Genomic DNA, 23,276 nt, shown 5'->3' with positions numbered 1-23,276 from the left:
TAACTCTGTTACATTGATAGTTTCTGCCACTTTATAAATCCTAAAATCCATGCTTTCCCTGCTGGATGCTTCTTACAAAGACTTTCCTACTCACCTGCCTCATATCAACATTTTACTTGCCACCTGAAACCCAGCTCTGATATGTAAGGAAATCCAAGTTCTAAACTTAATCTCATGAGAATTCTAGACTGATAGACTACTAGAGACCTCTGTGGTCTCTCAGTAAAAAAGAGTCTGCCAGGGAGTTGGTGAGGAAAAGGCGGAAATGACTGAGAGGCAGTCCTTGGGCTATGGGAGAGTGGTGGGTTCCCACTGATCAGTGCCCCTATGGATTATGTGAAAGATGTTCTATGAAGGGATATGGGGACATTGTACTGAGTGGGTCTTGGGAATTTGGTCACCTCTCTACTAGGAGCCTCTTTGCAAAACCCTATCACTTGTAAATGGCATTAACTACTCCACAGAATTAGCAGCAGACATACTACACCTTTCCTCAATTCCCCACTCCCAGAAGAGCTGGAAACTGGTAAGTCCTCTATAACTTTTCCTTCTATGGAAAATCAGCACTTTTCAAAAATTAATGAATGAACCCTGCATTATTATTAGAGTACACCTAAAGAAAGCTAAAGACAGAAGCGGGAGCAAACAGAAGAGATGAGTAAAAAGGGAATGCTATTGTGGTAGCTAATTGAGCTCTTGGATGTTACTTGGATGGTACTTTTGCTCTATAAGCATTTTACCAAGGAAAGAGATAATCAGTTACTGCATTACTTGTGCCTCTTTCCTTTCACTCATTTTCTTTTTCTCTCTCTTCCATACACTTTCCCTTTGACTACGTGTACAATGCCAGTTCCCCTAATAGTCCAATGGGTGATGATAGTGCCCATTCCCATGACCTGTACTAAGAAAAGCTAGGCTCTCTGACTGCCACTCTGTTGTAAATGAACATCACACATTAAATATGACAATCTTAAAAATGAAATTTGCATTTAAAAATTGAAAAAAATCATACAAGAAATAATTTCTAGAACATTATGGACTTAATCATAATAAAAAAGTAAAATGTACAATACTTACCTGTGAAGAAGCAAATGCTCTAAAGCTTACTGCTAGGATGCCATCTGACCATTCATGAGATACTAAGTCAAACTGTCCATATAGTTGACCCATAGTTATTGACTTGGGATTTATAACAGTAATTTGAACCTTGTTTTCTTCCATCAATCCCTTAATGGAAAAAAAAAAAAGTTTGTCACATATAGGTCCAACTCTACCGTATTTTCCTCAAAGGATGGAAAGTAGTCCATTAAACTAAAGATGATGGTATAGGGGGATGTATGAGAGTGGGAATTTCTGGCTTGAACTATTCCTTCTATGGGATTATCATATCTCAGAAAGGAGTCTAAGGAGTGACTTGCTCATAAGCCAGCATACATTCTAAGTCACCAACTTTCCAGTGGCTTAACCAACTAAACCTTAATTTCCCCCAGTCTCCCAGGATTAACTGAGACCCATGAAGGCATTCTGCCCTAAGAATATACATCCCTTGGGTCAATAGCAGCTGGCTCAGTTATGGAGCAGACAAAAATCTGTCAACATCAGGAGTGAAGGACCATATGGCCAGATACTGTTGAGACAGCATTACTTAGGATGCTGAATCTTACAATGAGCTGCCCTCCAAAAAATGCACTCAGCCATATGCTCTGAAAAAAAAACCAATCTGTACACTCAGGCTGGAGTGGCGTAAATAACCAGAAAAGAGTGGGTTTTTCTCATTCTGGCTTGGCTAGAGTCATAGGCCAAAGGAAATAGGATAAATTTTTTTTAAAAGGCAAATATAAATTTCTACACTTGAGTTAAAAAAAATCAGTTTCGCATGTATTAAATGAAAGACGTATAACAAGGTAACAATTCCAATTTAAAAGATCCAATAAACTATACATTGAACTGTAAGTATAAGTGAATAGTATGACATGACAGCTACAAATACTATTGCTAATGCCTTCTTGTGGATTCCTCTTGTCTGACTATCCCTGACCAAGCTCTTAAGACACAACAGAGTCCAAGAAGCTTTTTAAAGGAACACACAAAACAGGAAACAAAAATAAAATATACAAACACAGAAAAACAAGATTTTCAAAGATAAAATTGTAAGAATATATTAGCAATTATCTCAAAACCTCAGGCTATGCCTTATGGCAAATCCATGTTTCTTCTTTCTTCCAATTTAATTTTAAACATTTCATCCACAGTGCCATACTTTCCTCCCATACTGACTGCTGGGAAAAGTGGAAGCTTTCCACCTTTCAAATGCCCTTCCTTTATTTGGCCCTCTCTCTCAATACATTAAGTTTTTACTTCCTCCTTATCTCTTATCTCCCCTTCCTTGGCAGGAGGGCATTCACAAGTCATAAACATATCCAGATACCACTAAGTCTTGGAAATCTTTGTCCCCTATCTGATACTATTTAAGTCAACAAGTAGATAGGACTTGAAAAAAGGGTTTGGTTGGAACAGCTTTACCCAATTTAATGCAAAGCCTCTGAGTCAAGCTATCACATAACTCATCCTGGTTTAATAAATTAAAAGACACTAATTTGCACAGCAAATGCCAGCTCACAACGCTTCCAAAATGCCAATTACTTCTTTAAGTCTATGATACCACTCTACCTATCCAACCTTACACAATCCTAAAACTGTAAGATTTCATAGTCAGATTTATTTATATTTTTTAAGAAATTCCCTGAGCTTTTTTCTCAACCATTAGCTTGGCAGCCATCTTCTCCCTAGCAATCACCTCCATTTACACAGTTTCCTTTGCTGATGATAAATTAATTCCTAAACAGTCATTTGAGGTGGCAGTCACTCGAGATATGTTTTATCCAAATCTGATTCAGCCTCTGACTCCCAGGACCTTGTAGGAATCATCTTTTCCCAGTGTAAGCACCTTGAAGGCAGCAGTTGTCTTGTTTTTAACTTGTATTTAATTCCTAGGGCTTGACACGTAATAAACATTTAACAAATGCTCCATACATCCATCTCCCTCTCTCCATAGATATAGATATATGTATTTCTATCTAAGAAATCCTTCTCAATTTGCATTTGAGGAAACTGAGGACCTCAGATCTGAAGTTACTTGCTCAAAGTCACAAAGTTGGTCAGTGGAAGAACAAGGATTAGAGGCTGGGTTGTCTGAATCTCAGGTAGTATACTTCCTATTATGGCACATCCTCTTTTACCAATTCCTGATGTAAATCTTTTGTTTGATTCAGGTTATGTTCCTCAACAGCCACTGAATACACTATCATCATTGCCAATGTCAAACTATTTATATTGTTTCTTTTGTCAAAATCTCCTCATCTCTAAAGACAATAGTCCTAATAGCACCTACCTTATAGAGTTGTTGTGATATAATGTATGTAAAACTCTTTACAAAAAATGTAAAGCATCACATATTGGTCAGATATTAGAATTACTGCCTCAGTGTATCCATCTTCTTCTTATTTAACAACTCAAATCCTAACTATCCTTAAGAACTTATCTCAAGTTTTTTTTTTTGTCACCACTACAATGCCTTCCTTGCACTGATTTCCTCTTTATATGTATTTCTATAGAATTTAATTGTCCATATCATTCATTTGGGACAATTAGGTGACACATAGGGCAGAGTGCTGAACCTGGAGTCAGGAAGACTTGAGTTCAAATTTGTCTCAGATGCTTACTAGCTGGGTGGAATGGCAAGCAAAATGGGATTTTTTTGCTGTTTTTCTGGATTGAGTTTTAGTTAATCAAGTGCCTTTGATTGTTATCAAGAGTCCTTAATTGGAAACTGTATACATTGCATTGCCCTTAATAAACCTAAGGGAGTTTGAAGATTTTCCTTGCCCTTAATAGGCCTAAGGGAATTTGAAGATCTCCCCTGCCCTTAATAGGTTGAATGTAATCACACGGGAGCCCACAGTAGGAGGAGCTTGTCAAAAGAGTGGAACAGGAAGGAACAGATAAGAGCAGGAGCAGAGCTGGGAGCAGGCAGAACAGAGAGAATGTCTGTTGGTCTGTGTTGATTTCTCAGACAGAAAGTGAACTGAGATGCTAACATAGCAGATGCTAAATTAATACATGCTGAAGAAATTAAACATTGATTGAAGTTCTGAACATAAAGACATTCTACCAAAATACTGCAATGTCATCTTTGTTTTGCTAATACAATGTTTATATCACAAAACACTTGCATTAAAAAAAAACCCTTTGCTGAATTTAGTTCACGAAGTACCTACCTTTTCACAAATGTCATTTAAGGCACCAGCTAAAACTCGATATGCACTTGTCTTTCCTCCAAATGGCTCTCCAACAATCATAAAACCATGGCGTACAATCATCATTTCAAATATTTGTAGGATCTTCTCATAAAAGAATTTGGTCATTTGCAAATTCATCTGATCACAATTATCTTTAATAGCTGTCATTAAATCATTGTAATCTGGTTTAGGCAACTTCACTCCAGGAAACAAATCTGAAGTAATTCCCTGCCAAGGGAATATTTCAATGTATATATTTATTATATTTTGTTATGCACAAAGATACTAAAATTTTGCTAATTCTAATACCAAACGTAAATAAAACATTTAAATTCGTGTAATATAAAAGTGTTTAAACAATATATTTTAATAATATGATAGCAGCATATTACCTAATTTAAAAGAAATATATTCAAATGTATACATGAAAACATATGCATATATGTGTTTCTAGGTGTGGTGAGATACATATTTTTTAAAAATCATAACCAATATACAATTACCTTGGCATCATTCAGAAAGCTAGTAATTTAAAAATCAACAAAGGCTATTTGACTAATATTAATTAGATTTATATGTAAAAAACAATTACCTAACTTTTACCCTGAAACCTTGAAAATTGATTTTTTAAAATGCTCATTGCCAAAACAATATGAGTCTGCATTCTCGGTTTGTTGGGATAACCCCTGTTCCAAAACCCTTTGGTATGTGACTCCTCATTAGTGGAGAGGAGGAGCAAGGTGCAGCTAGTGAGAAAGGACAGCTTCAGTTCTCAGAGAGGCCCTCTTTTAGGAACCTTCAAGCAGGACTTTCCCTTCAGGACCATCCAAGCAAGAGTCTTTTTTGGGCTTCAAGAGAGCAGACAGACAATTGCCAATGCCACTTCAGGTTGCTAAAGGAAGAGACTGCAGAAAGAAAGACATGAGAGGAGTAGGCAGTCTCTGTCATGTCCCTGTCCCCAGCTTGCTACACTAGAGATTTCAGGGAACATCCCCTTGGTGATTGGTTGAGCTAAGTTATATTGCTTCCCATGGAAGACCTCCTTCACTCAATGCTGTCTGGTATATACATTCCTTTTCTGATTTCGGTTTTGCTATGATTTGAATAAATGGTTTTTTGGGACTATTTTCTGTGTTCATTATAGAGCTGGTATTAGATGGGCAAGGTATTAAGCTTAAGGTCTCCCTTGTCTCCCAAATGACAAAGCAACAAAAAATCAGATGGAACATAATCACACCCCCTAGATGAATGATATTTAAGGGAGCAGGTAGATATACCTCTAGTCTAGTACCCCTCTCTCTGAGGAGAACAGAGTAGTGGCCTCTGGCCCCAACCTCCTGCTTCTCCTCCTAGAAGGAATGAAAATCTTCTTTGGAAAAAGGTGGGTGAAGAAGAAGCTAGGCACGTCTATTCTGCTTCCCTTTGAGCCAAATATGGACAGCCTCTCACCACACACCTTTATACGCATGGGGCCTTCCATTCTAGTCCTTTCCTTCCACTAATAACTTTAGAATCATCACATATTAATATTCCCCCCTTCTCCCCTAATGAAAACTGTTCTTTTTTTGTTATATACAAATTAAGCTCTTGAAGAATGTAAAACTAACCCTTCCTGAATGTAAAAGGGTAGGAGAAAGTCTTCTTTTTGGATTCCTCAAATTGTTTGGTCTTCTCTCTTGTCAGGGTCAGACTACTCAGATTGTGTGGTCTGATGACCCAAGAGAAAACCTATATTTCTTTACTTTTTGAGAAGGCTAGTTGGAGGCTAGTGCTGGAATGTATGTTATAATATGTCTATTATCTAAGAAGTAGCCTAGCTAAAATCTTAGAGAGGGTCATCATCAGATTGACAGCAGCACAAAGATTTTTTCCTCTATAGTAAATCTTGAAGACCATCTAGTAAATCACAGAAGGCTGCAAACTGTATCCCTGGAGGGAGTACCCATATCAAAGAGATCACAGATCTCTGAAGGGCTGAGGAAACAGGCAGGACTAGGATGGCCTAATTTAATCTCATGACCCGATATCCCTGGAGTTAGGAAACTGCAATACACAGGTACTTGAGCCCTAAATTACTGAGAAACTCAGTGTTCTCACTGTTGAAAAAAGTTGCTTTGATACTGGTTTTTAAACTTTTAGGAAGCACTTCTTGTTCTGGTCTGCTTCATAATGGAAATGCTCTCCCAGAATCAGATCTTTCCTCAGTTGCTTGACATGTATTCTTTGCATAGCTCCCTACACACTGAACAAAGACTAGGTAGAATTCTGGTGTCTGAAGTAAATACAGGCAGCAGAATGAGGCAAAGGTCTAGGATGAAGCAGATTTGAGACAAAGGGCAAGGGATTGAAAAGGGTGAGGAATATGGAGTTCAAGATACTCAAAGGGGGAAGGCAGTAAGGTAGAGAAGACATTTAGCCAAATATTAAACTTATTGCATAAGAGAGAGAACGACTTGGAATTTTTCTGGGGGGAAGGAAAGGGAATAAGCATTTATTTAGTTCCTACTGTGTGCCAGGCATTGTGCTAAACATTTTACAAATGTTATCTCATTCTGTTCTCATAATAATCCTATGAAGTAGGTACTATTATTATTCACATTTTATAGTTGAGGAAAATGAGGCAGGCAGTACGTAAGTGACTTGCCCAGGATCACACATCTAGTAAGTGTATGAGGTGGGTTTGAACTCAGGTCTTCTTGACTCCAGGCTCAGCACTCTTCTCACTATATATTTTTACAGGTGAAAGTATCAAGAATCTAAAGAGAAAGGTGTTAACTTTAAAGGAAGAGAGGAGGCTGCTGAGAAAGTATTGGATAGGCAGCAGAATGGACAGAGCCCTGGGCCTGGAATCAGGGAGACCTGAGTTCAAATCCAGAGTCAGATACTTGACCCTGGACAAGTGCATATCCAGTAATTGAGTTTGCCTCAATTTCTTCATCTTTAAACCATGGATAATAATAGCAACTGTTTCCCACAGTTGTTGTAAGGGTAAAATGAGATAACTGTAAAGTGCTTAGCACAGTGGGGTTTAAACCAGCTTGTTCTGCCAATGCTGTGGATTTTCCACCCCAAGTCCCCACACCAGGTGGAAAGCAATTTACCTTGATGAAAAGGTAGGGTCCCTGGGCAAAGGCCTATTCTAGCTCTACCTCTGCCTACATACAGTACCTAAAATATAGGTATCTGGGAAAAGCTGAGGAGTACACATTTTGCATGAATCTATCTCCCTCCCTAATTCTCCCTATTGAAATTGGAGGATGAGGGAAAGTAGCATTTTTAAAACTCTTATTATTCTGACATCTTTAGTCATTTTTTCAATATCTTATTCTATATCAAGTTTGTTAAAACCTAATTTTATCTCACAAATTCTTATAAATTCCATTACTTTTATCAACAATTTTGACTTTCATTTTACAATATTTTTCCTTAGTGTTAAACCTCAGCTGAATATTTTAAATAAAGAGTTTTTTTAAGCTTCAATATAAACACTGCCAAAATTCTGCACCAAAGACCAGAAAATGAAATCATTAAATTCATAAATGACTTAAATTGCTGACTTCCATCTGATTCAATATAGCTAGTCAGGTATATAGTAAATAAAAGAACAATTTTTTTTTGTTTAAGTGGTTTTATAGAACAAATACTATTTTTGTTTATTTTGTAAAATATCCAGTCTAGAGTTTGACACATTATTTGATTAATAAAATTATGGGAATTTTAATGCAGTATACAAATTAATGTTCTTACCTCAAAAAGTGGTAGATCATGGGACAAAAATTTTGGCAGATTCACATCTATGATGGATCTAAGCAGCAAAATTTCTTCATTTTCATTTGGATATTTCAGCTAAAATGAATTCATCATCATTTATTTAGCACATTAATTTTTGACAAAATAAAAATAAATTAGAAATTAGATGCAAGATTTTAATTTTTAAATACTGTTTTGTTTTACTTTTGGATCAGTTGAAGGATTACTACACATTTTCTACTTATATATAAATCAGCACAGACAGAATTTGTATAATATTTTTATTTGATTTTAATTATCTTTATCTTTTTTTATTTTTTGGTTCTAAACCCATTCTCTTATCAGTGAAAGGAGTTTCCTGTGGAAAAAAAAACCCTCTCTGAAAGAGTTGTCTAGCATACTGAGAGTTTATATAACTTGCTTAGTCCTATGCCTAGCAAATAAAATTTGTATTTATATGAACATAAATGTAGCACCTTAAATTCAAGCTTTTTATATTGTTGAAAGTATTTTAATTGACCTCAAAGCTGAAAAAATACCAAGTTGATCAAGAGAAATAAAAGAATTCCACCCATTTGTTATACCTATATTTTTCAATAATCTCTGGAAATATAAATCTAGGCTAAGGCTATTATCATTTCAGAAAGGTGACAGTCTTAAGCAGCTGGCTGATGAATATATAATGTAGCTTTGGTGTTGCCATCCAATTCTTTGTACTCCAAAAATGACTGTGGATGACTAAATGTGCCTTACGAACAGAGTAAAAATTGGAACTGGCTGATAACAGGTTTCTAGTACCTGGCATAGTGCCTTGCATGAACTATGTTCAAAACAGTTTGTTGAACTGAACCAAAAAAAGATAAAGATTCACCTCTCCTCGCCCACCCCCACCATAATCCCATGTAATTAAAAACAACAGACATTTCTTTCAAAATTATCTGCTTTAAGGAGGAAGCATGAGGTAACAGAAAGCACATAGGCTTTCCATTTTTGTGGGTTCAAACCCAATGTTTCAAATTACTCCCCCGAGGAAGTCACAAGCACTTGGAGCCTGAGTTGCCTCTGTACAATAAGAGGTTTGGATTAGGTGATCACTGAGATCTCAATTCTAAAACAATTTCCTAGGAGTTATCCCTTATTATCTTGTGGTAGATTTTCAAAAAATCTCTAATGTCCCACTGTTTAGCATCCTATTATATCTTTCTGCCTATTCTTGGTCAAATTACTCAGTCTAAGTGTCTTCTATTGCTTGGTATAGAGTAACCTTGATTCATATCTTCTTCCTAAAGCCCTAAAAAATCTCAACAGTAAACCTTGTTCTTTTTATTTAACTCCTTCATTACATCCAAATATCTGCTTGGCAAAGGATATTAAATTAAAATTATACAAAAAACCTGTATTTTATGGTGATTTCATACAATTATATCTATGCAGAATTTCATATTTCCCCACAACTTATGACAAAAATATAAACTCTAAAAAAACCAACAAGAGCATGTTATGCTTAGAAAATACTTGGTAAATTTAATTCAGATGTTGGCAAAGAATGATAGCACTTATTTATTGTTGGATGTTTTGTTCCATAAAGAGCCAACATATATAAGATGGAGTATAGTCTGAATTATATTTCACTTTACCAAACCATAATGCAATCTTGTCACTGTTGGTAAATCCAAATTATTTCTTCTAGTTGTTATCCTTTAGTGGGGGAAAAAATAACCCAAAACAAGCCTTCCAGTTGTGATCAGGTAATATGAAACAGTAGTTTACCACTATATGCAAAAAATTCTTAAGGACTTGATCACCTAGGACAAAAATGAGTGCAATTTCTTTTTATCTATCACTTAATGACTTGCATACATAGGAATTCTATCTGGAGTCACTAAACAACAAGAATCATGTTAGTGAATTTTGCAGCTATTATGGTTTATCATTCCCCCCCCCCCCGAAAAAGAAACCAATTAAGGTATAATTACAGCATCACATAAAAGGCTTTCAAGTCAAGGGGAAAAAATTTAAAATCATTTGAACTTCATGTCAATTTAATTATGATTAATTTCTTTTGTAAATATAACCCCAAAAAAGTTATATGAACTCCACTCACACATTTCCAACAGTCTCTCTCCTCACTTCTCCTGTCTGAATGCCCCAGTGGCATTTTAAAAACACCACGTGTAAGACCAAACTCATATTCTTCTCCTAAACCAGCTGATCCTCCTGATTCTATTTCTCTTAATAGTACCACCATTCTCCTAGTTATTCAGGCTTGAACCCTAGGTCACATCTTTTGGCGTTTCCTATTGTTTAACCTATTCATCCAATTAGATGCAGAATCTTGTAGATTCTACATGGAAATGTCTTCCAATACATCCATCCTTTCCATTTACATATCAACACACTACTCTGATTTTGTTATCTATCCAAGTACAATAGCTTAGACTAAGAAGTGTTCTCCCAGACTTACCTCTCCCACCTCTCTAATTTATTTTATATGTTGCTGCCAATTTCATCTTGTCAAAGGATTCCTTTGATCATGTCATTCCCCTGCTCAAAAATGCTCAATACCTCCCTACTGCCTTTTAAATTAAGTCCAAAATTATTAGTTTAGCATTCAAGGCCTTTACAATCTGAACCTGATCATTCTTTTCTGGTTTACCTCCCACTACTTGCTTAGGTATTAAACCTTTCAACTTAATTGAACTTGATGGTCCTGTGGTTTGCTCATATTGTCCTCTGTGGATGGAATTCATTGCTTCTCCCCCAACCACTATCCCCACCTAGGGAAACACTGCCTCCTCTGCACCACATCTCCCCTCCCCTGGCCTCCACGGCATTTTTTGTGCCTCTTCTGTCTTGGACATTTGTACACCTGGTTTATCCTAAAGGTCCCCATTCCCCAACCAAACTCCTACTAGACTAGCAGCAGCACAGTGGCAGGACCTAGCTCTAGAAAGCCCCCAAAACAGTACCTCACAAAGGTAGGAACTCAGTAAATATTTGTTGTATGCATGAAAAAATGAAATATGCTCTGTAAAGATAAGTCAACTGCTAATTACAATTCCATGAATGCATAATTAGCATACTGATTAGAATTGTATATATCCACTAATTATTAAAAGTTCCCATAAAAACAAAATATATGCACATGAATATCAAAGGGTCTCAAAGCATTTACATATACATTTCACTTTTTAGTTACATATCATTAATTTTGTATAAAACAAAAGGATATAAGTAATCATTGTTATTTATATTAATATAAGTTTTATATGGATAGGAAACTACAAAACAATTAAGTTTTTTAAAAAAATTATGCTGATGTTTATAATGTATGCAAAACTCAGAATGTTTCCATGCAATGTAGGAATATCCTGTCAATTTAGTGAAAAAAATTTAACTGTTTAAATTTTGCAGGTGTTTGAAAGGACTAGCAAATTGATTTTCTGATGAAACAACTGTCATGGCAGTGTGATTAAGTAACGTAATAATGCTATGCAAGAAACACTGGGGTCCCATACCTTCAGATTACCAGCAGCAGTAAGCACTGACTTCACTGCTCTCATTCCATAGTCATAATGGTGTTGTGATGACAATTGCTCTGAACACAAACGATAAGTAGCTACAATTTTTACTGAGAGGGGTCGAGCAGTAACAAAACCACAGGAATAAAGGACGATTTCTGCAATCATGGCATAGTCAGGCACCATCATTGCTACTGTTCTAAAGAGAGCCTATTAGAGAGAATAATCATATATTTTAAAATGGATAATCAGAAAATAATTCTCTTTAATATTTATCAATTTAATGAAATGCATCATTATGTATTTTGCAATAGTATCAATTTGCATTTAAATCTTTCCAGTCAACATAGTGCCAATTATAAAAAATGAAAGAAAATATTCTATCATGTTAGTGTAATGAGAAATAAGGCTTTATTTTTTAAGAAAAATTCATACATTTTATACATTTAAGATTAAAAATTTTTGTATTTATATTTTTGATTATTTATTAATTTATCATGAAATTAACTTACAGATCAACATGCTTATTGATAATGAGAAATAGGGTGGAAAGGAGAAAAATGAACTACAGCAAATACTTAGAGAGTTCTGCAAATAATCCATTCCTTAATTGGAGGGAGAAATGCTGACTGTACTCCTCCCTTATACCCTTACATTTGTTTTACTAGGTATACATATCGTATATAATTGTATATGCATATGTATAGTATATATGTATATATAGTATATGTGCATATATATGTATATATACATATATATTCCAATAGAATGTAGGCTCCTGGGGGCATGGGTTGCTTTATTTTTGTCCTTCTATCCTAAGCACCTAAATGATGCTTAGCAGGTAGGAAGTACTTAATTAGTGCTATCTGATTGATAAATCAGCTATGGTCAAATATTATATTAAAGATCAGCATATGGAACTTTCCCAGGTTCTACTTAGGAATCCCCTATCAGCTACCAGATAATTATTATTATTAATTATTATCAATAATGATGATAATAATAATATATAGCATTTATTTATCACTTTAAGGTTTGAAAAGCACTTTACAAATCTTATATCAGATAATCATTGCTGTAATATTGGGAAGTATGTGCTGTTATTATCCCCATTTTGCAGTTGAAGAAACTGAGGCAGACAGAGGTTAAGTGACTTGCCCAGGGTCATACAGCAAACATGTATGTCTGAGACTAGACTTTAGCTCAGGCCTTCCTGACTCCAGGTTCAGAGGTTCCAGCCACTGAACAACCTAATTGCTTTTATGTAAGAGGACAATTAACACAGGGGTGTGTCAATAGCAAGGAAATTATAAATAGGGTGCATACAGGGAAATATTCTAAAATAATCATGTTTAAGTCCTGGGGAGATGGCAGAGTAAGAGGTCGTCTAGGGAATTTTCCATCACCACATTAAAAAATACAAGTGAAAACCAAACATAACATAGCCTTCTTGCAAGTACAGTAAACAGCATTGAAACAAATTAAAAAAAGAATATAAGATGGATGAAACCATTATTCCTTCCATACCTTCAGATTATCTGGTAGTTCTGAACGCCCAGCATATCCTGGGTTCATAGTTATAAAAACAGCACAAGTTGGGTCCAGTTTTAGTTCAGTTCCTTCAAACATTAGTATTTCACAGCCTGTATTAATGCCTGCAGGTAAAAGAAAACGAAGTATTTTTGATACGTTAAGTCAAAATATGACTTGTGATTACTTGTTACTTTTTAATTTATCCTACTAATTGGTAATATAAAAAAGAATAATGTATTACCTCTTTGGATGGTAAGAATTTGTTGAGCAACCACAGAAAGCACTTCCAAATCAATTCTATTAAACTCATCAAAGCAAGCCCAGGCTCCACAAGACAACAGTCCCTAGGAGAATACAATAACGAAATTTTTCATTCTTATCCAAATAGAATGTTGCAAAGAAAAGGTTTTCTTCTACATAACTTTTCCACAGTTTAATATAATATCAAGAAATCCCCCATTCATATTCATAAAAATAGTTCATTTTCTTATCAATAGCACATTATTCACAAATTCAATTTCTGGCTTTGAACAATTTAAGATTTCCACTATATATATTTATATATACATATGCATATATATGTGTTTATATACATACATGTGTATATATGCTTTACATTATACACACACATACATATATACATGCATATTTGTGGTGTGGAAAAAGCACGAGATGGGTAATCAGAAGACTTGGGTTTGAGTAATGGCTCTGCTACCTCCTACCTAGATGACTCTAACCTCAGGTTCCATATCTGGAAAATTAAAAGATTTCTCAGGTCTTTTCCAATAAAATGAATTGATGATTATAAATAGATTTAATATTTATCTTTCCATTGCTTACCCTATGAGGCATTTATATTTTGGTTTATCGGATTTTTCAGTTTCTCTAAAATATGGTGATTTAATCAGATGATGCTAATGAAAGTTTAATCTTGGGATGAACTAATTAGATTTGTTCTGTTTCATAGCCACAGACACCATCCCTAACTTCTAGCTCCCTCACAAATATTTGTTGTTGATTGCAGAGGGAAATGGGCAAACCAAGGTGTAGCACAAACCAGTTATTAGCATGATGTATTAGAAAGAATACTAGACAGAGTCAGGAGACATGGGCTGGAAACCAGCCTGAGATACACTGCTGTGTGACCATGGATAAATCACTCAACCTCTAAGAGTTTCAGACTCCTAGACTTATATGAGCAAGGTGAAGTGAGAGGAACTGGGGGCACAGTAACAGCAATGTTGTAACGATTATCAACTGTGAAAGACTTGGCTATTCTGATCAATATAATAGTTCAAGACAATTCCAAAGGACTCATAATGAAAAATACTATCCATCTCCAGAACCGATGAACTCAGTGCAAAGTGAAGCATAATCTTGCTTTGTTTCGCAATATGGCTAATATGGAAGTATGTTTTTCATGTTTTCACATGTCTAATTGATATGGCTGTTTGCCTTCTCAGTGAGTGTGGAAGGGGTGGGAGGGAGAAGGAGAATCTAAAACTCAAAATTTAAGAAAGAATATAATATTAAAAATAAGTAATAAATAAAACTTTTAGAAGGATAAATTTAGGGAAAAGAGAGTTTCAGATTTCTCATTTTTAAAATGGGAACAATACTTCTCATCATTGTTGTGAGGAACAAATGAGATAATGCAATATAAAAGGATTTTAAATTGTAAAGGGTGATATCAATTATAACTATCATCAGAGCCATAACTAGGGATCATTGTGTCTGAGGCAAGAAGGTAAAGGGTGAAATATGAGATTGCCAGGAGAATAAGTACACACCCAATTAAGGTTTGTATGCTGCTGAAAGATTTGCCCCTCTTAGGAAGGTGGGGAAAGAGACTAAGGCCTGAGGGTCCTCAGAAGAGAAAGAGATGCTGCTATAATCACTCTCTAAAGTTTAGCATTCTGGGGAAAAGTCTCAATTGCCTCATCCTAGTAATAGCTCTGTTTAATATCACCAAATGAAAACCAAATCTGAGCAGGTCCTAAAGGGAGAGCAATTTTATATCCAAAAAAAAAAAATAGTATGTTGTCATTGCTTTGGGAGATTACTCTATTTGGCTTCACTTGCTGTAGCACTGGATTTAGGAGATGGATCTAGGCTTGGAAAATACTCAACTAAGTAGAACATGAGGGTAATAAGCATATGAAATATGGGTAATTTATATATATGTATACGATAATCTAAAATAACAAGCAGCTGAAATTAAATATAAGGATCATTAGATATTAATTACTGATTTTTAAAATAGCAGTCCAATGATTATCCAAACTTCATTTAGCATATCTTCTATTAAGTGTTTACTCAGTAGACACTTGTATACACAGTTGAAACTGCAGATATGGGAAATAGAGGGCAATATAATACTCAAGTACTGTTCACTCTAGAAACAGTCCATATGCAGTTTGTTTGTAATAATGCACAAAACATTTAGATATGCAGCCAGCTTAACTTAGAGTCAAGAAGACTGCCCTCAGATACTAACTCTGAGACCCTAGGCAAATTATTTAACCTCTGTGCCTCAGTTTCCTTATCTATAAAATGGAATCAGTAATTAAAACTATCTCCCAGGGTTGTGTGAAATTAAAATGAGATATTTGTAAAGTGCTTTGCATATCTTAAGGTGCTATATAAATGTTAGCTATTATTGCTAATGCTTCAGTGATTGTTCAATGATCTAGAAATTAGATAAAGTGAAATTTTAGTCAGTCATCCAACTCACTGTTTCTCCAATTTAAATATCCCAAATTCAAATATTTTACATACAAATGGATAACTTGAATAAATTTTTCACAAAATCTAAATATTTTGACAGCCTATGTGCCTATGTCTTTATAAAGGCAACACGTCATTTCAGGAAAGAATGAACCAATGAATAGGAGTACAGTTGAAGCTTTCTAAATGGAAGAACTAGACTTATCTGTATACAGAATTGGCAAAATGCCTAATTAGTTATGAATATCCAGATGACCAATTTTTTCACTTATATTTTATATATTTTGATATCTTGAGAATAAAGTCACACTCCTAAAGGATGGGAATATGAATCAGATTAAGTTTGGCACAAACACTGAAACTAAGCTTTATCTACAATCAGATTAACTGCTCATGAATTAGAACAATTTATTGTATAAGAACTTTTTATATTACTTACTAAATCATATTTTTATTGTTTATAACTTTTAGAAAAAGTATTATAGATAGAAATAAATCTTTAGATACTTATTTCTATAGAATAGCTTACATTAAAATATTCTTTCCTGTGAGATGTTTTCCTATTTAAAAAAAAAAAAACAAGAAATCATTCAAACCTTAAAGAATTTTCCTAAAGCCAGGTAATCCAATCCATCAGAACAATTGAAAACAACACACTGTTTTGCTACAGCCTTTGCTAAATCTTTGGTAGTTTCTGTCTTCCCAGTACCAGCTGGACCTTCAGGAGCTCCTCCAAGATGAAGATGAAGGGCTCCAAATAAAGTTCTGAAATTAATAAAATAAATGTTTGTATAAATACGTGATTTCTTTTATCATCCATATACAAGAGAGAATAACTTTAAATTGTTTGTAAGTCTGGGGTTATATTCCAAAGTTGCTTTATCTCCAAGGAAATATCATTTTAAAATGTATTTCTTTTTTTTTTAAATGCATTTCTCCAACAGCTTCATTTATAAAGAAGCCACAAGGCTGCTTTTGAAGTTGGATTCTTATCCCCTCCCTCTTCTGCCTTTATCACCAATTAATCAAAAAGTACTAATTAAGCATATGATTGTGCCCCACTAGGTGTCAAGAAGTAGAAGACACAGTGCCTAACTCCAAGGAGCTTATAATCTTGTCAGGAAGATAAGACTAATTCAATTAATTGTACAACTAATTGTATAAAGACAGCATAGTGAGCACAGTGATCTAATTCAGCTTTATAGCAGTCTACAATTCCCAAGTACACTAGTGAAGTGGCACTGATTGTGGTGCCATATTCTCCTTAATAAATAACTCCCCAAACAAACAAAAGTAGTCCACCAAATAAGAGCAAAAACAATTTTTTTCTACTAAACACATTATAAAAGCATGTATAATCAGGCTTTCTTACTATCGTTGGTAGAAGAGGAAAAATAAACACTAACAGTTTGATGAAATTCCCTTATAATGTAGTCACCCAAAATTTCTAAATTATATTTGTAAAAATGATAATAAAATATTACTGTATTATTCATTCATTTCACAGACTTTTATTAAGCACCTACCAAAGATGCGAGACACTATACTAGGCAGTCAAGATACAAAAATAAAAATGAAACAATCACTATTGCCATGGAATTTATATTCTATTATGGCAAGACCACATGAGCAAAAATAAGAAAAGATAAAATATACACATTATAACTGCCAGCTAGGGAGAGCACTGGCAGCTAGAGAGATCAAGATAAGGCTTGTATAGAAGGGTCCTTAAGATTTCTCTGAGGTAGAGGTGAGATGAATACACATTCCAGTTATCAGGGGCAGCCTGGGCAAAGGTAGAGATGCCTTGCACATGCACAGGAAACAGCCACTAAGCTGGGAAGGGAGACTAGAGATTTATGTATAAAGAAGCTGATAAGTGAGCCGGACCTAGAATATGAACATTTTAAATCCAAACAGAAGAGTCTTCATTTTTTCCTAGAAGAAGAGAGCCACCAGGGCTTCGGTAGCAGGAAGGGGCAAAGAAAAACCTATGCTTTAGGTTTATCAACTTATTTTTTTATTGAACATCTCAGTCAAAATTTGGTTTGGGGCATCACAGCTTTGCTCAGATACCTGCACTGAGAAGAATTCACTCATCGCCAAAGCAGCCCATCCCCCTTTGGGATAATTTTAACTATGAGGACAATTTTTGTTACCTGAAGCCTAAATATGCCTCTTTATACTATTCTTCCTACTTCTGATGGGGTCAAGTAGAACAAACCTAACCCCTCTTCCACATACCAGACTTTCAAAGACTTAAAGACCAGCTGCCATGTTCTCCCCCTAAGCTTTCTCCCCTTCAGAATCAATACAACGCATCCATTTTTTTCAACTCATCTGCACATGGTACCAATTCAAAACCCTTAACCATCATGGCTGTCTACTTCTGGCTTCTCTTTAGTTTATTACTGTTTTTTTCTGAACTGTATCATGCCATCTTCTGGATATGCTTCACTTTCCCTTTGTTGTTTAGTCATTTCAGTCATGTCTGATTCTTCATGAGCCCATTTGGGGTTTTCTTGGAAGAGATACTGGAGTGATGCGTCATTTCCTTCTCCAGTTCATTTTACAGATGAGGAAACTGAGGGAAACAGGTTAAGTGATCTCTGCCCAGGGTCTCACAGCTAGTAGGTGTCTGAGGTCAGATTTGAACTCAGGAAGATGAACTGACTTTAGGCCTGGTGTTCTATCCACTGTACCACCTAACTGCCCACAACTTCCTAAAATACAGTGCTTAAGACTGAAAACAGGCTTCAAATGTGGTCTGAGCAGCATTTTCTTGGACACAATGACTTCCTTGGTGTAGTCTAAGATTGCAGTAGCTTCTCTGACTGCTCTATTATACTGCTGATGCACAGCTCACAGTGCACTCAAATTCCCCAGTCTTTTTCAACCCAACAGTTGGATCGCAATTGTTCCACCAGCCAGTCCAGGCTCAGTGGCAGGGTCTCATACCATCTTCCCAGCTCACCTCATCCCACTTAGCAGGGAGGAGCAAGCTGTAGAGTGACCAAGGCCCAGCTGTATCCTTCCTTTGCTCTTGATTCAAGTGTTAATTACTCTTATAAAAATTTTTCGTATTTGGAAAGGGAAAGCAGGCAATCAAGTCAATAGTTTTTGATATTCTCTTGGGTACCTTTTTTCATTCATAATAAAGTTTCAGCTTTTTTTCCCCCAACTTTACTATCTTCCTTTGTGTCCTTTTCAACCTCTTAAAAATCTCCAAATGGAGTCTCCTCTAGGAGAGAACTCCTCTAGAGATCCTTGGTTCTGCCTGTTTCCTTCCCCAGCTTTCTTCTCCGCATTACCATTTCCATTTCTTCTGTACGCACAAACAGGCTTGTGATAAAGCCCAAAAGATTTTGTCATTTTTTAAAAAGGCTTTATGGATCTTTTTTCTTTTATGTTATCTTCCCCTTCCAGTTTCATCCTGAAATGCCCCAGGGTGACATTTATTTAATTGGATCTTTTTGTCAAATTTTCTATAAACTTTTTTCTTCCACTGCTTCTATACTACTCATAAACTTCTATCATCCTTCTTTTAAGATTTACAAACAGGTTTTTTTATTCTGAACCAGGATTGCCTTTGGTATCCATATTCTGCTTCACAAATAATTCACGCTTGCTGACTAAAGCACATTTTAGGCTCATTTGGTTTCTTTATGGGAATTGATTTCTATCAGTTGAACTTCTGTATGAAATTATTATAACTGGTCAGCAAACAAACATTTGTCAGGTGCCTACGATGTGCAGGACGCTATGTTAAGCACTAAGAATACAAAGGAAGGCTAATAAATTGTTCTTACTCTCAAAGAGAGTACATTCTAATGGGAATGGACAACATATAAATAACTTGGCACATAGAAAAGGCATACAAAGTAGCTTAAAGTAATCTAGAAGGAGAAGGCGAGGCGGCCAGGTGGCACAGTGAATAGAGCACCTGCCCTGGAGTCAGGAGGACCTGAGTTCAAATCCGGCTTCAGACACATTAACACAAAAACTAGCCTTGTGACCTTGGGCAAGTCATTTAACCCCAATTGCCCTACCTTTCCCCCTCCAAAAATAATAATAACAATAAAAATAAAATAAAAGGAGATAGCAATGGGAATTCCAAAAGCAAGAAAAGTCTCCTGCAGAAGGTGAAACCAGAGATATCTTGAAGGAAGTTTGGGAAATTAAGAAGTGGAAGCAAGGGAACATTCTGATCAAGGAGACAACCCATGCAAAGTCATAGAGACTGCAGATGTAGCTTTGTGTTAGAGAAATACAAATAGGCCAGTGTAACTGGAGCAGAGCTGGTTAGAGGGGAATAAAGGGTAAGAAGGCTGGAAAGGTAAGGAATAAGGCCACGAAGAGCTTTCAATGCCAGTTTAAGCAGTATTATTATCCTTTCTTCTATCCATTTTCTATTTTTCAGCATCAATAACTCTTTTGAATAGGTCAGGTTGTATTTGCTTTATTTTCATGTCATCTTTTTCTCATTTTCTTCTATTCTTCTAAAGTTTTATATTAACTTGGATCTTAACTCTGAAAAGTAAGTGGACTACATGGACAGCATATTCAAGAATGAGTCCCACAGAAATGACAAGTCACTTCCTGCCAATTAAAATATAGTTAACTTCATTTTATTTTTATTTATTTTTTTGGCGCTGACCACATCCAATATTTTCAGTTCTTTTCTTGAACAAAGTGTTCATGATATATAAACATAAGGTTTCTGGGTAGTCAATGGAAAGTCAGGATTAATGTTTTCTTTACTCCTGAACCTCATTTTCAAACCTATCTTTTCATTATGCTCATTCATACTTACCTTTCTTTCAAAGTCACCAAAGTATCAACTTATTTGCTTAATTTGGTTTTTAAGTTTTATTAATGTATTTTGATTTTGCATTACGGGCATTAAAAGGTTACCCCCTGTAATTACAGCATTACATATTACAAGAGAGGTCTCATATAACATAGCAAAACAATGATGTAAAACTAATAATAGAGTAACATCACCTAAAAGTATATAACATTCCATATCTGTAGTTCCTCTCCTCCAATTTCAAAAGATTTTAGTGAACAGAAATATATTTTCTCTCCCTCCAATCTCCCATCCAATTAAAAAAAGAGAGAAAATAAAAACAAATCCCTTGTAACAGATATACATAGGCATACAGAACAAATTCTCTGATGTAGAAATATATTTGTTCCACTTCTTTCTCCTAAACCTATGTTCTCTGTCAGAAAGTAGATAAGACATTTCATAATTGGTTTTCTGGAATTATGGATGATCACTGTATTGATCTAGTTACTTGTTTTTAGAGTATTGTTCTTATTAAATAAATTGTTCTCCTAAATAAATAAAATGTTGTACCCATTTCGTTCTTCATCAGTTTATAAAAGTCTTCCAAATTGTTTGGTTTTTATTTATTGACTGTAGGCTCTTTTCAAATTATTTATAGAATTTCTCTACCTAGTTCTATTATAATAGATACTTTAAATAAACTTTAATTATTTTTATGTTAATCAATTCTTAAAATATTGTTATAAGCATCTGAACACAAGATAACCAAATATCATCATACTATCATAATATGACCAAATGTGGCCTCTAGATAAACAGTGAACAACAATTTCATAAATTCTTCTTCTGCTTCTTCACAATAACTTCTGTGTCTCCCTTCCACTTTAGATGCACCTTCTTTCTATATTCTGGTTTCAATTATAGAGAGCATATCAAGACATTATCAAGTAATATTCAATTGCCTTAATAGTCTATCCACTCATTGGTCACTGGACAAATATTGGACAAAGATTTAAAATACTAGCCCTTAAGTTAATATTTATAGAACATTTATGTGATTCTTCTCTTCTTTGTGCCCTTTTTAGCCACAGGTACTGGTAGAAACAGAGAATAGCAGACCATTTTGTATTTTTGTTGTTAATGTTATTTCATTTTTGTCATTGCCAAAGAATCCATCACCAAGTGGCCATCCAATTTAACTAGGCTAATGTTTGATGAGCAGACTCAATTTATTGCCAGGATAACATTTAAAGCTTTCCAGTATAAAGCCTGCTACATCTTAAACTTCCAATGCCTCATCATGGTGAAGGAGACATCAGGAACTAAGAGAAATCATGGACAATGTCCAGTTATATTTGAGTCATAACAGAATTACCTATTTAGGCAAACACATATTAATGTTTTCTCTATATATATAAACAAAAAAGCTAATATAGAAATGACCTTATATATCATAAATGGACCCTTTATATTTTAAATGTTCTGATAATTTGAAATTCTTTGGTACGGATCAATGTACCTTTTAGCCATTTTTGAAACTGAGAAGATATAGATCAATTTAGGAAACCAAACCAACTCTGGTGTTAGGGGATTCCTAGAAAATCCTGTCTATGTTAGAACAGGGGCTCTGGACCATTTCAGGATAGTGCTAGTAGATTTCAATAAAAGAACTCAGGATTCAGTCTAAAACAGAACTGTTTACATCTTAGTATAAATAAACAATGAGTTCGGCCCAGAATTGAACATGAGAAGAATAAGCCAAAATACCTCTTTGGAATCACAAAATTACTTTAATGATCTCAAGCTTCTTACTGAAACAAAGGTCCATCTTTTTAACACTAACATTCTTCCTGTGACTTTGTATGGCCATGAGTCATAAAGCACTATAGTATTTAAAGAAGTGAAGATTTTGCCAAAAGAGCAAAGCAGAGCTTTATGGTGGGTATGAGAAGGCTGCAACTCATTACAAAAAAAGGAGATATTAAGAAACAGGGCAAAGAGTATTATTAAAGGAATGTTTAGAGGAAAAAAAGATTGGTCACACGGCAAAGTAAAGAATAACCATTGGTTGGTCTATGCACTCCATTGGTGTTCTCCTGATATGAGGCAGAGGAAAAATGAAGAAAATCTGAAAAAGGTCCCCAGCATTTTAGGCTGAACACCCACCTCCCTATAGCCAACCCAGGGAAAGACTTGAACATGAGTTGCACAGGATAGTCAGCCATGGATGGGTTGGGATTTATTATCTTTGTTGAGAATATCAACCTTGCTAAGATGATAACATCACTGAAGGTCTGTAGTTAGATTTTATAGTTACATTTCTGACAACTAATAAAGCTGAAAAGTCAGCAAAGCAGTGTGACTCTGGGCCTGTCACTTAATGTCTCAGTGCTCCTAGGCAATTCTTTACCACTCTAGATACAAAAAATAAGTGTCAATCAGCATTGGTAAAGGAAGTCCTCACTGTGAACACCCCAAAACAATAAAATCACAGGCTCAGGCAAAAAATTATGTCCTCCAAGATACAGAAATCCTTTCAGTAGAATACTAATAACTGAGGAGTTACCTACAAACCCAGGCTCAAAAGCATCCCTCAGAACCACTACTGACATCTCCTTATCATAATTACTCCCAAAGGTATGAATATATATCTAG

General features: G+C 35.2%; 1 protein-coding gene across 1 annotated transcript in view; it reads right to left on the bottom strand.

The window, feature by feature from the left end:
• Window positions 1-23,276, bottom strand: part of DNAH7 (dynein axonemal heavy chain 7) — a 326,128-nt gene that overhangs the window by 166,720 nt on the left and 136,132 nt on the right. The window contains exons 24-30 of the mRNA XM_069070242.1: window positions 16,426-16,594; window positions 13,344-13,446; window positions 13,097-13,224; window positions 11,567-11,779; window positions 8,046-8,144; window positions 4,278-4,526; window positions 1,078-1,227 (exon numbers count right to left, since the gene is read on the bottom strand). Of these exons, the coding sequence (XP_068926343.1) occupies window positions 1,078-1,227; window positions 4,278-4,526; window positions 8,046-8,144; window positions 11,567-11,779; window positions 13,097-13,224; window positions 13,344-13,446; window positions 16,426-16,594 (1,111 nt within the window). The remainder of the gene's footprint in view (window positions 1-1,077; window positions 1,228-4,277; window positions 4,527-8,045; window positions 8,145-11,566; window positions 11,780-13,096; window positions 13,225-13,343; window positions 13,447-16,425; window positions 16,595-23,276) is intronic.

This window comes from Petaurus breviceps, unplaced genomic scaffold (genome assembly GCF_028583685.1).
Source record: "Petaurus breviceps papuanus isolate PSGF00001 unplaced genomic scaffold, PetGlider_PUasm1.0 90804, whole genome shotgun sequence".
Lineage (NCBI taxonomy): Eukaryota > Metazoa > Chordata > Mammalia > Diprotodontia > Petauridae > Petaurus > Petaurus breviceps.
The sequence above is the reverse complement of the archived record's forward strand: the minus strand, read 5'-3'. Positions and strand labels throughout refer to the sequence as shown.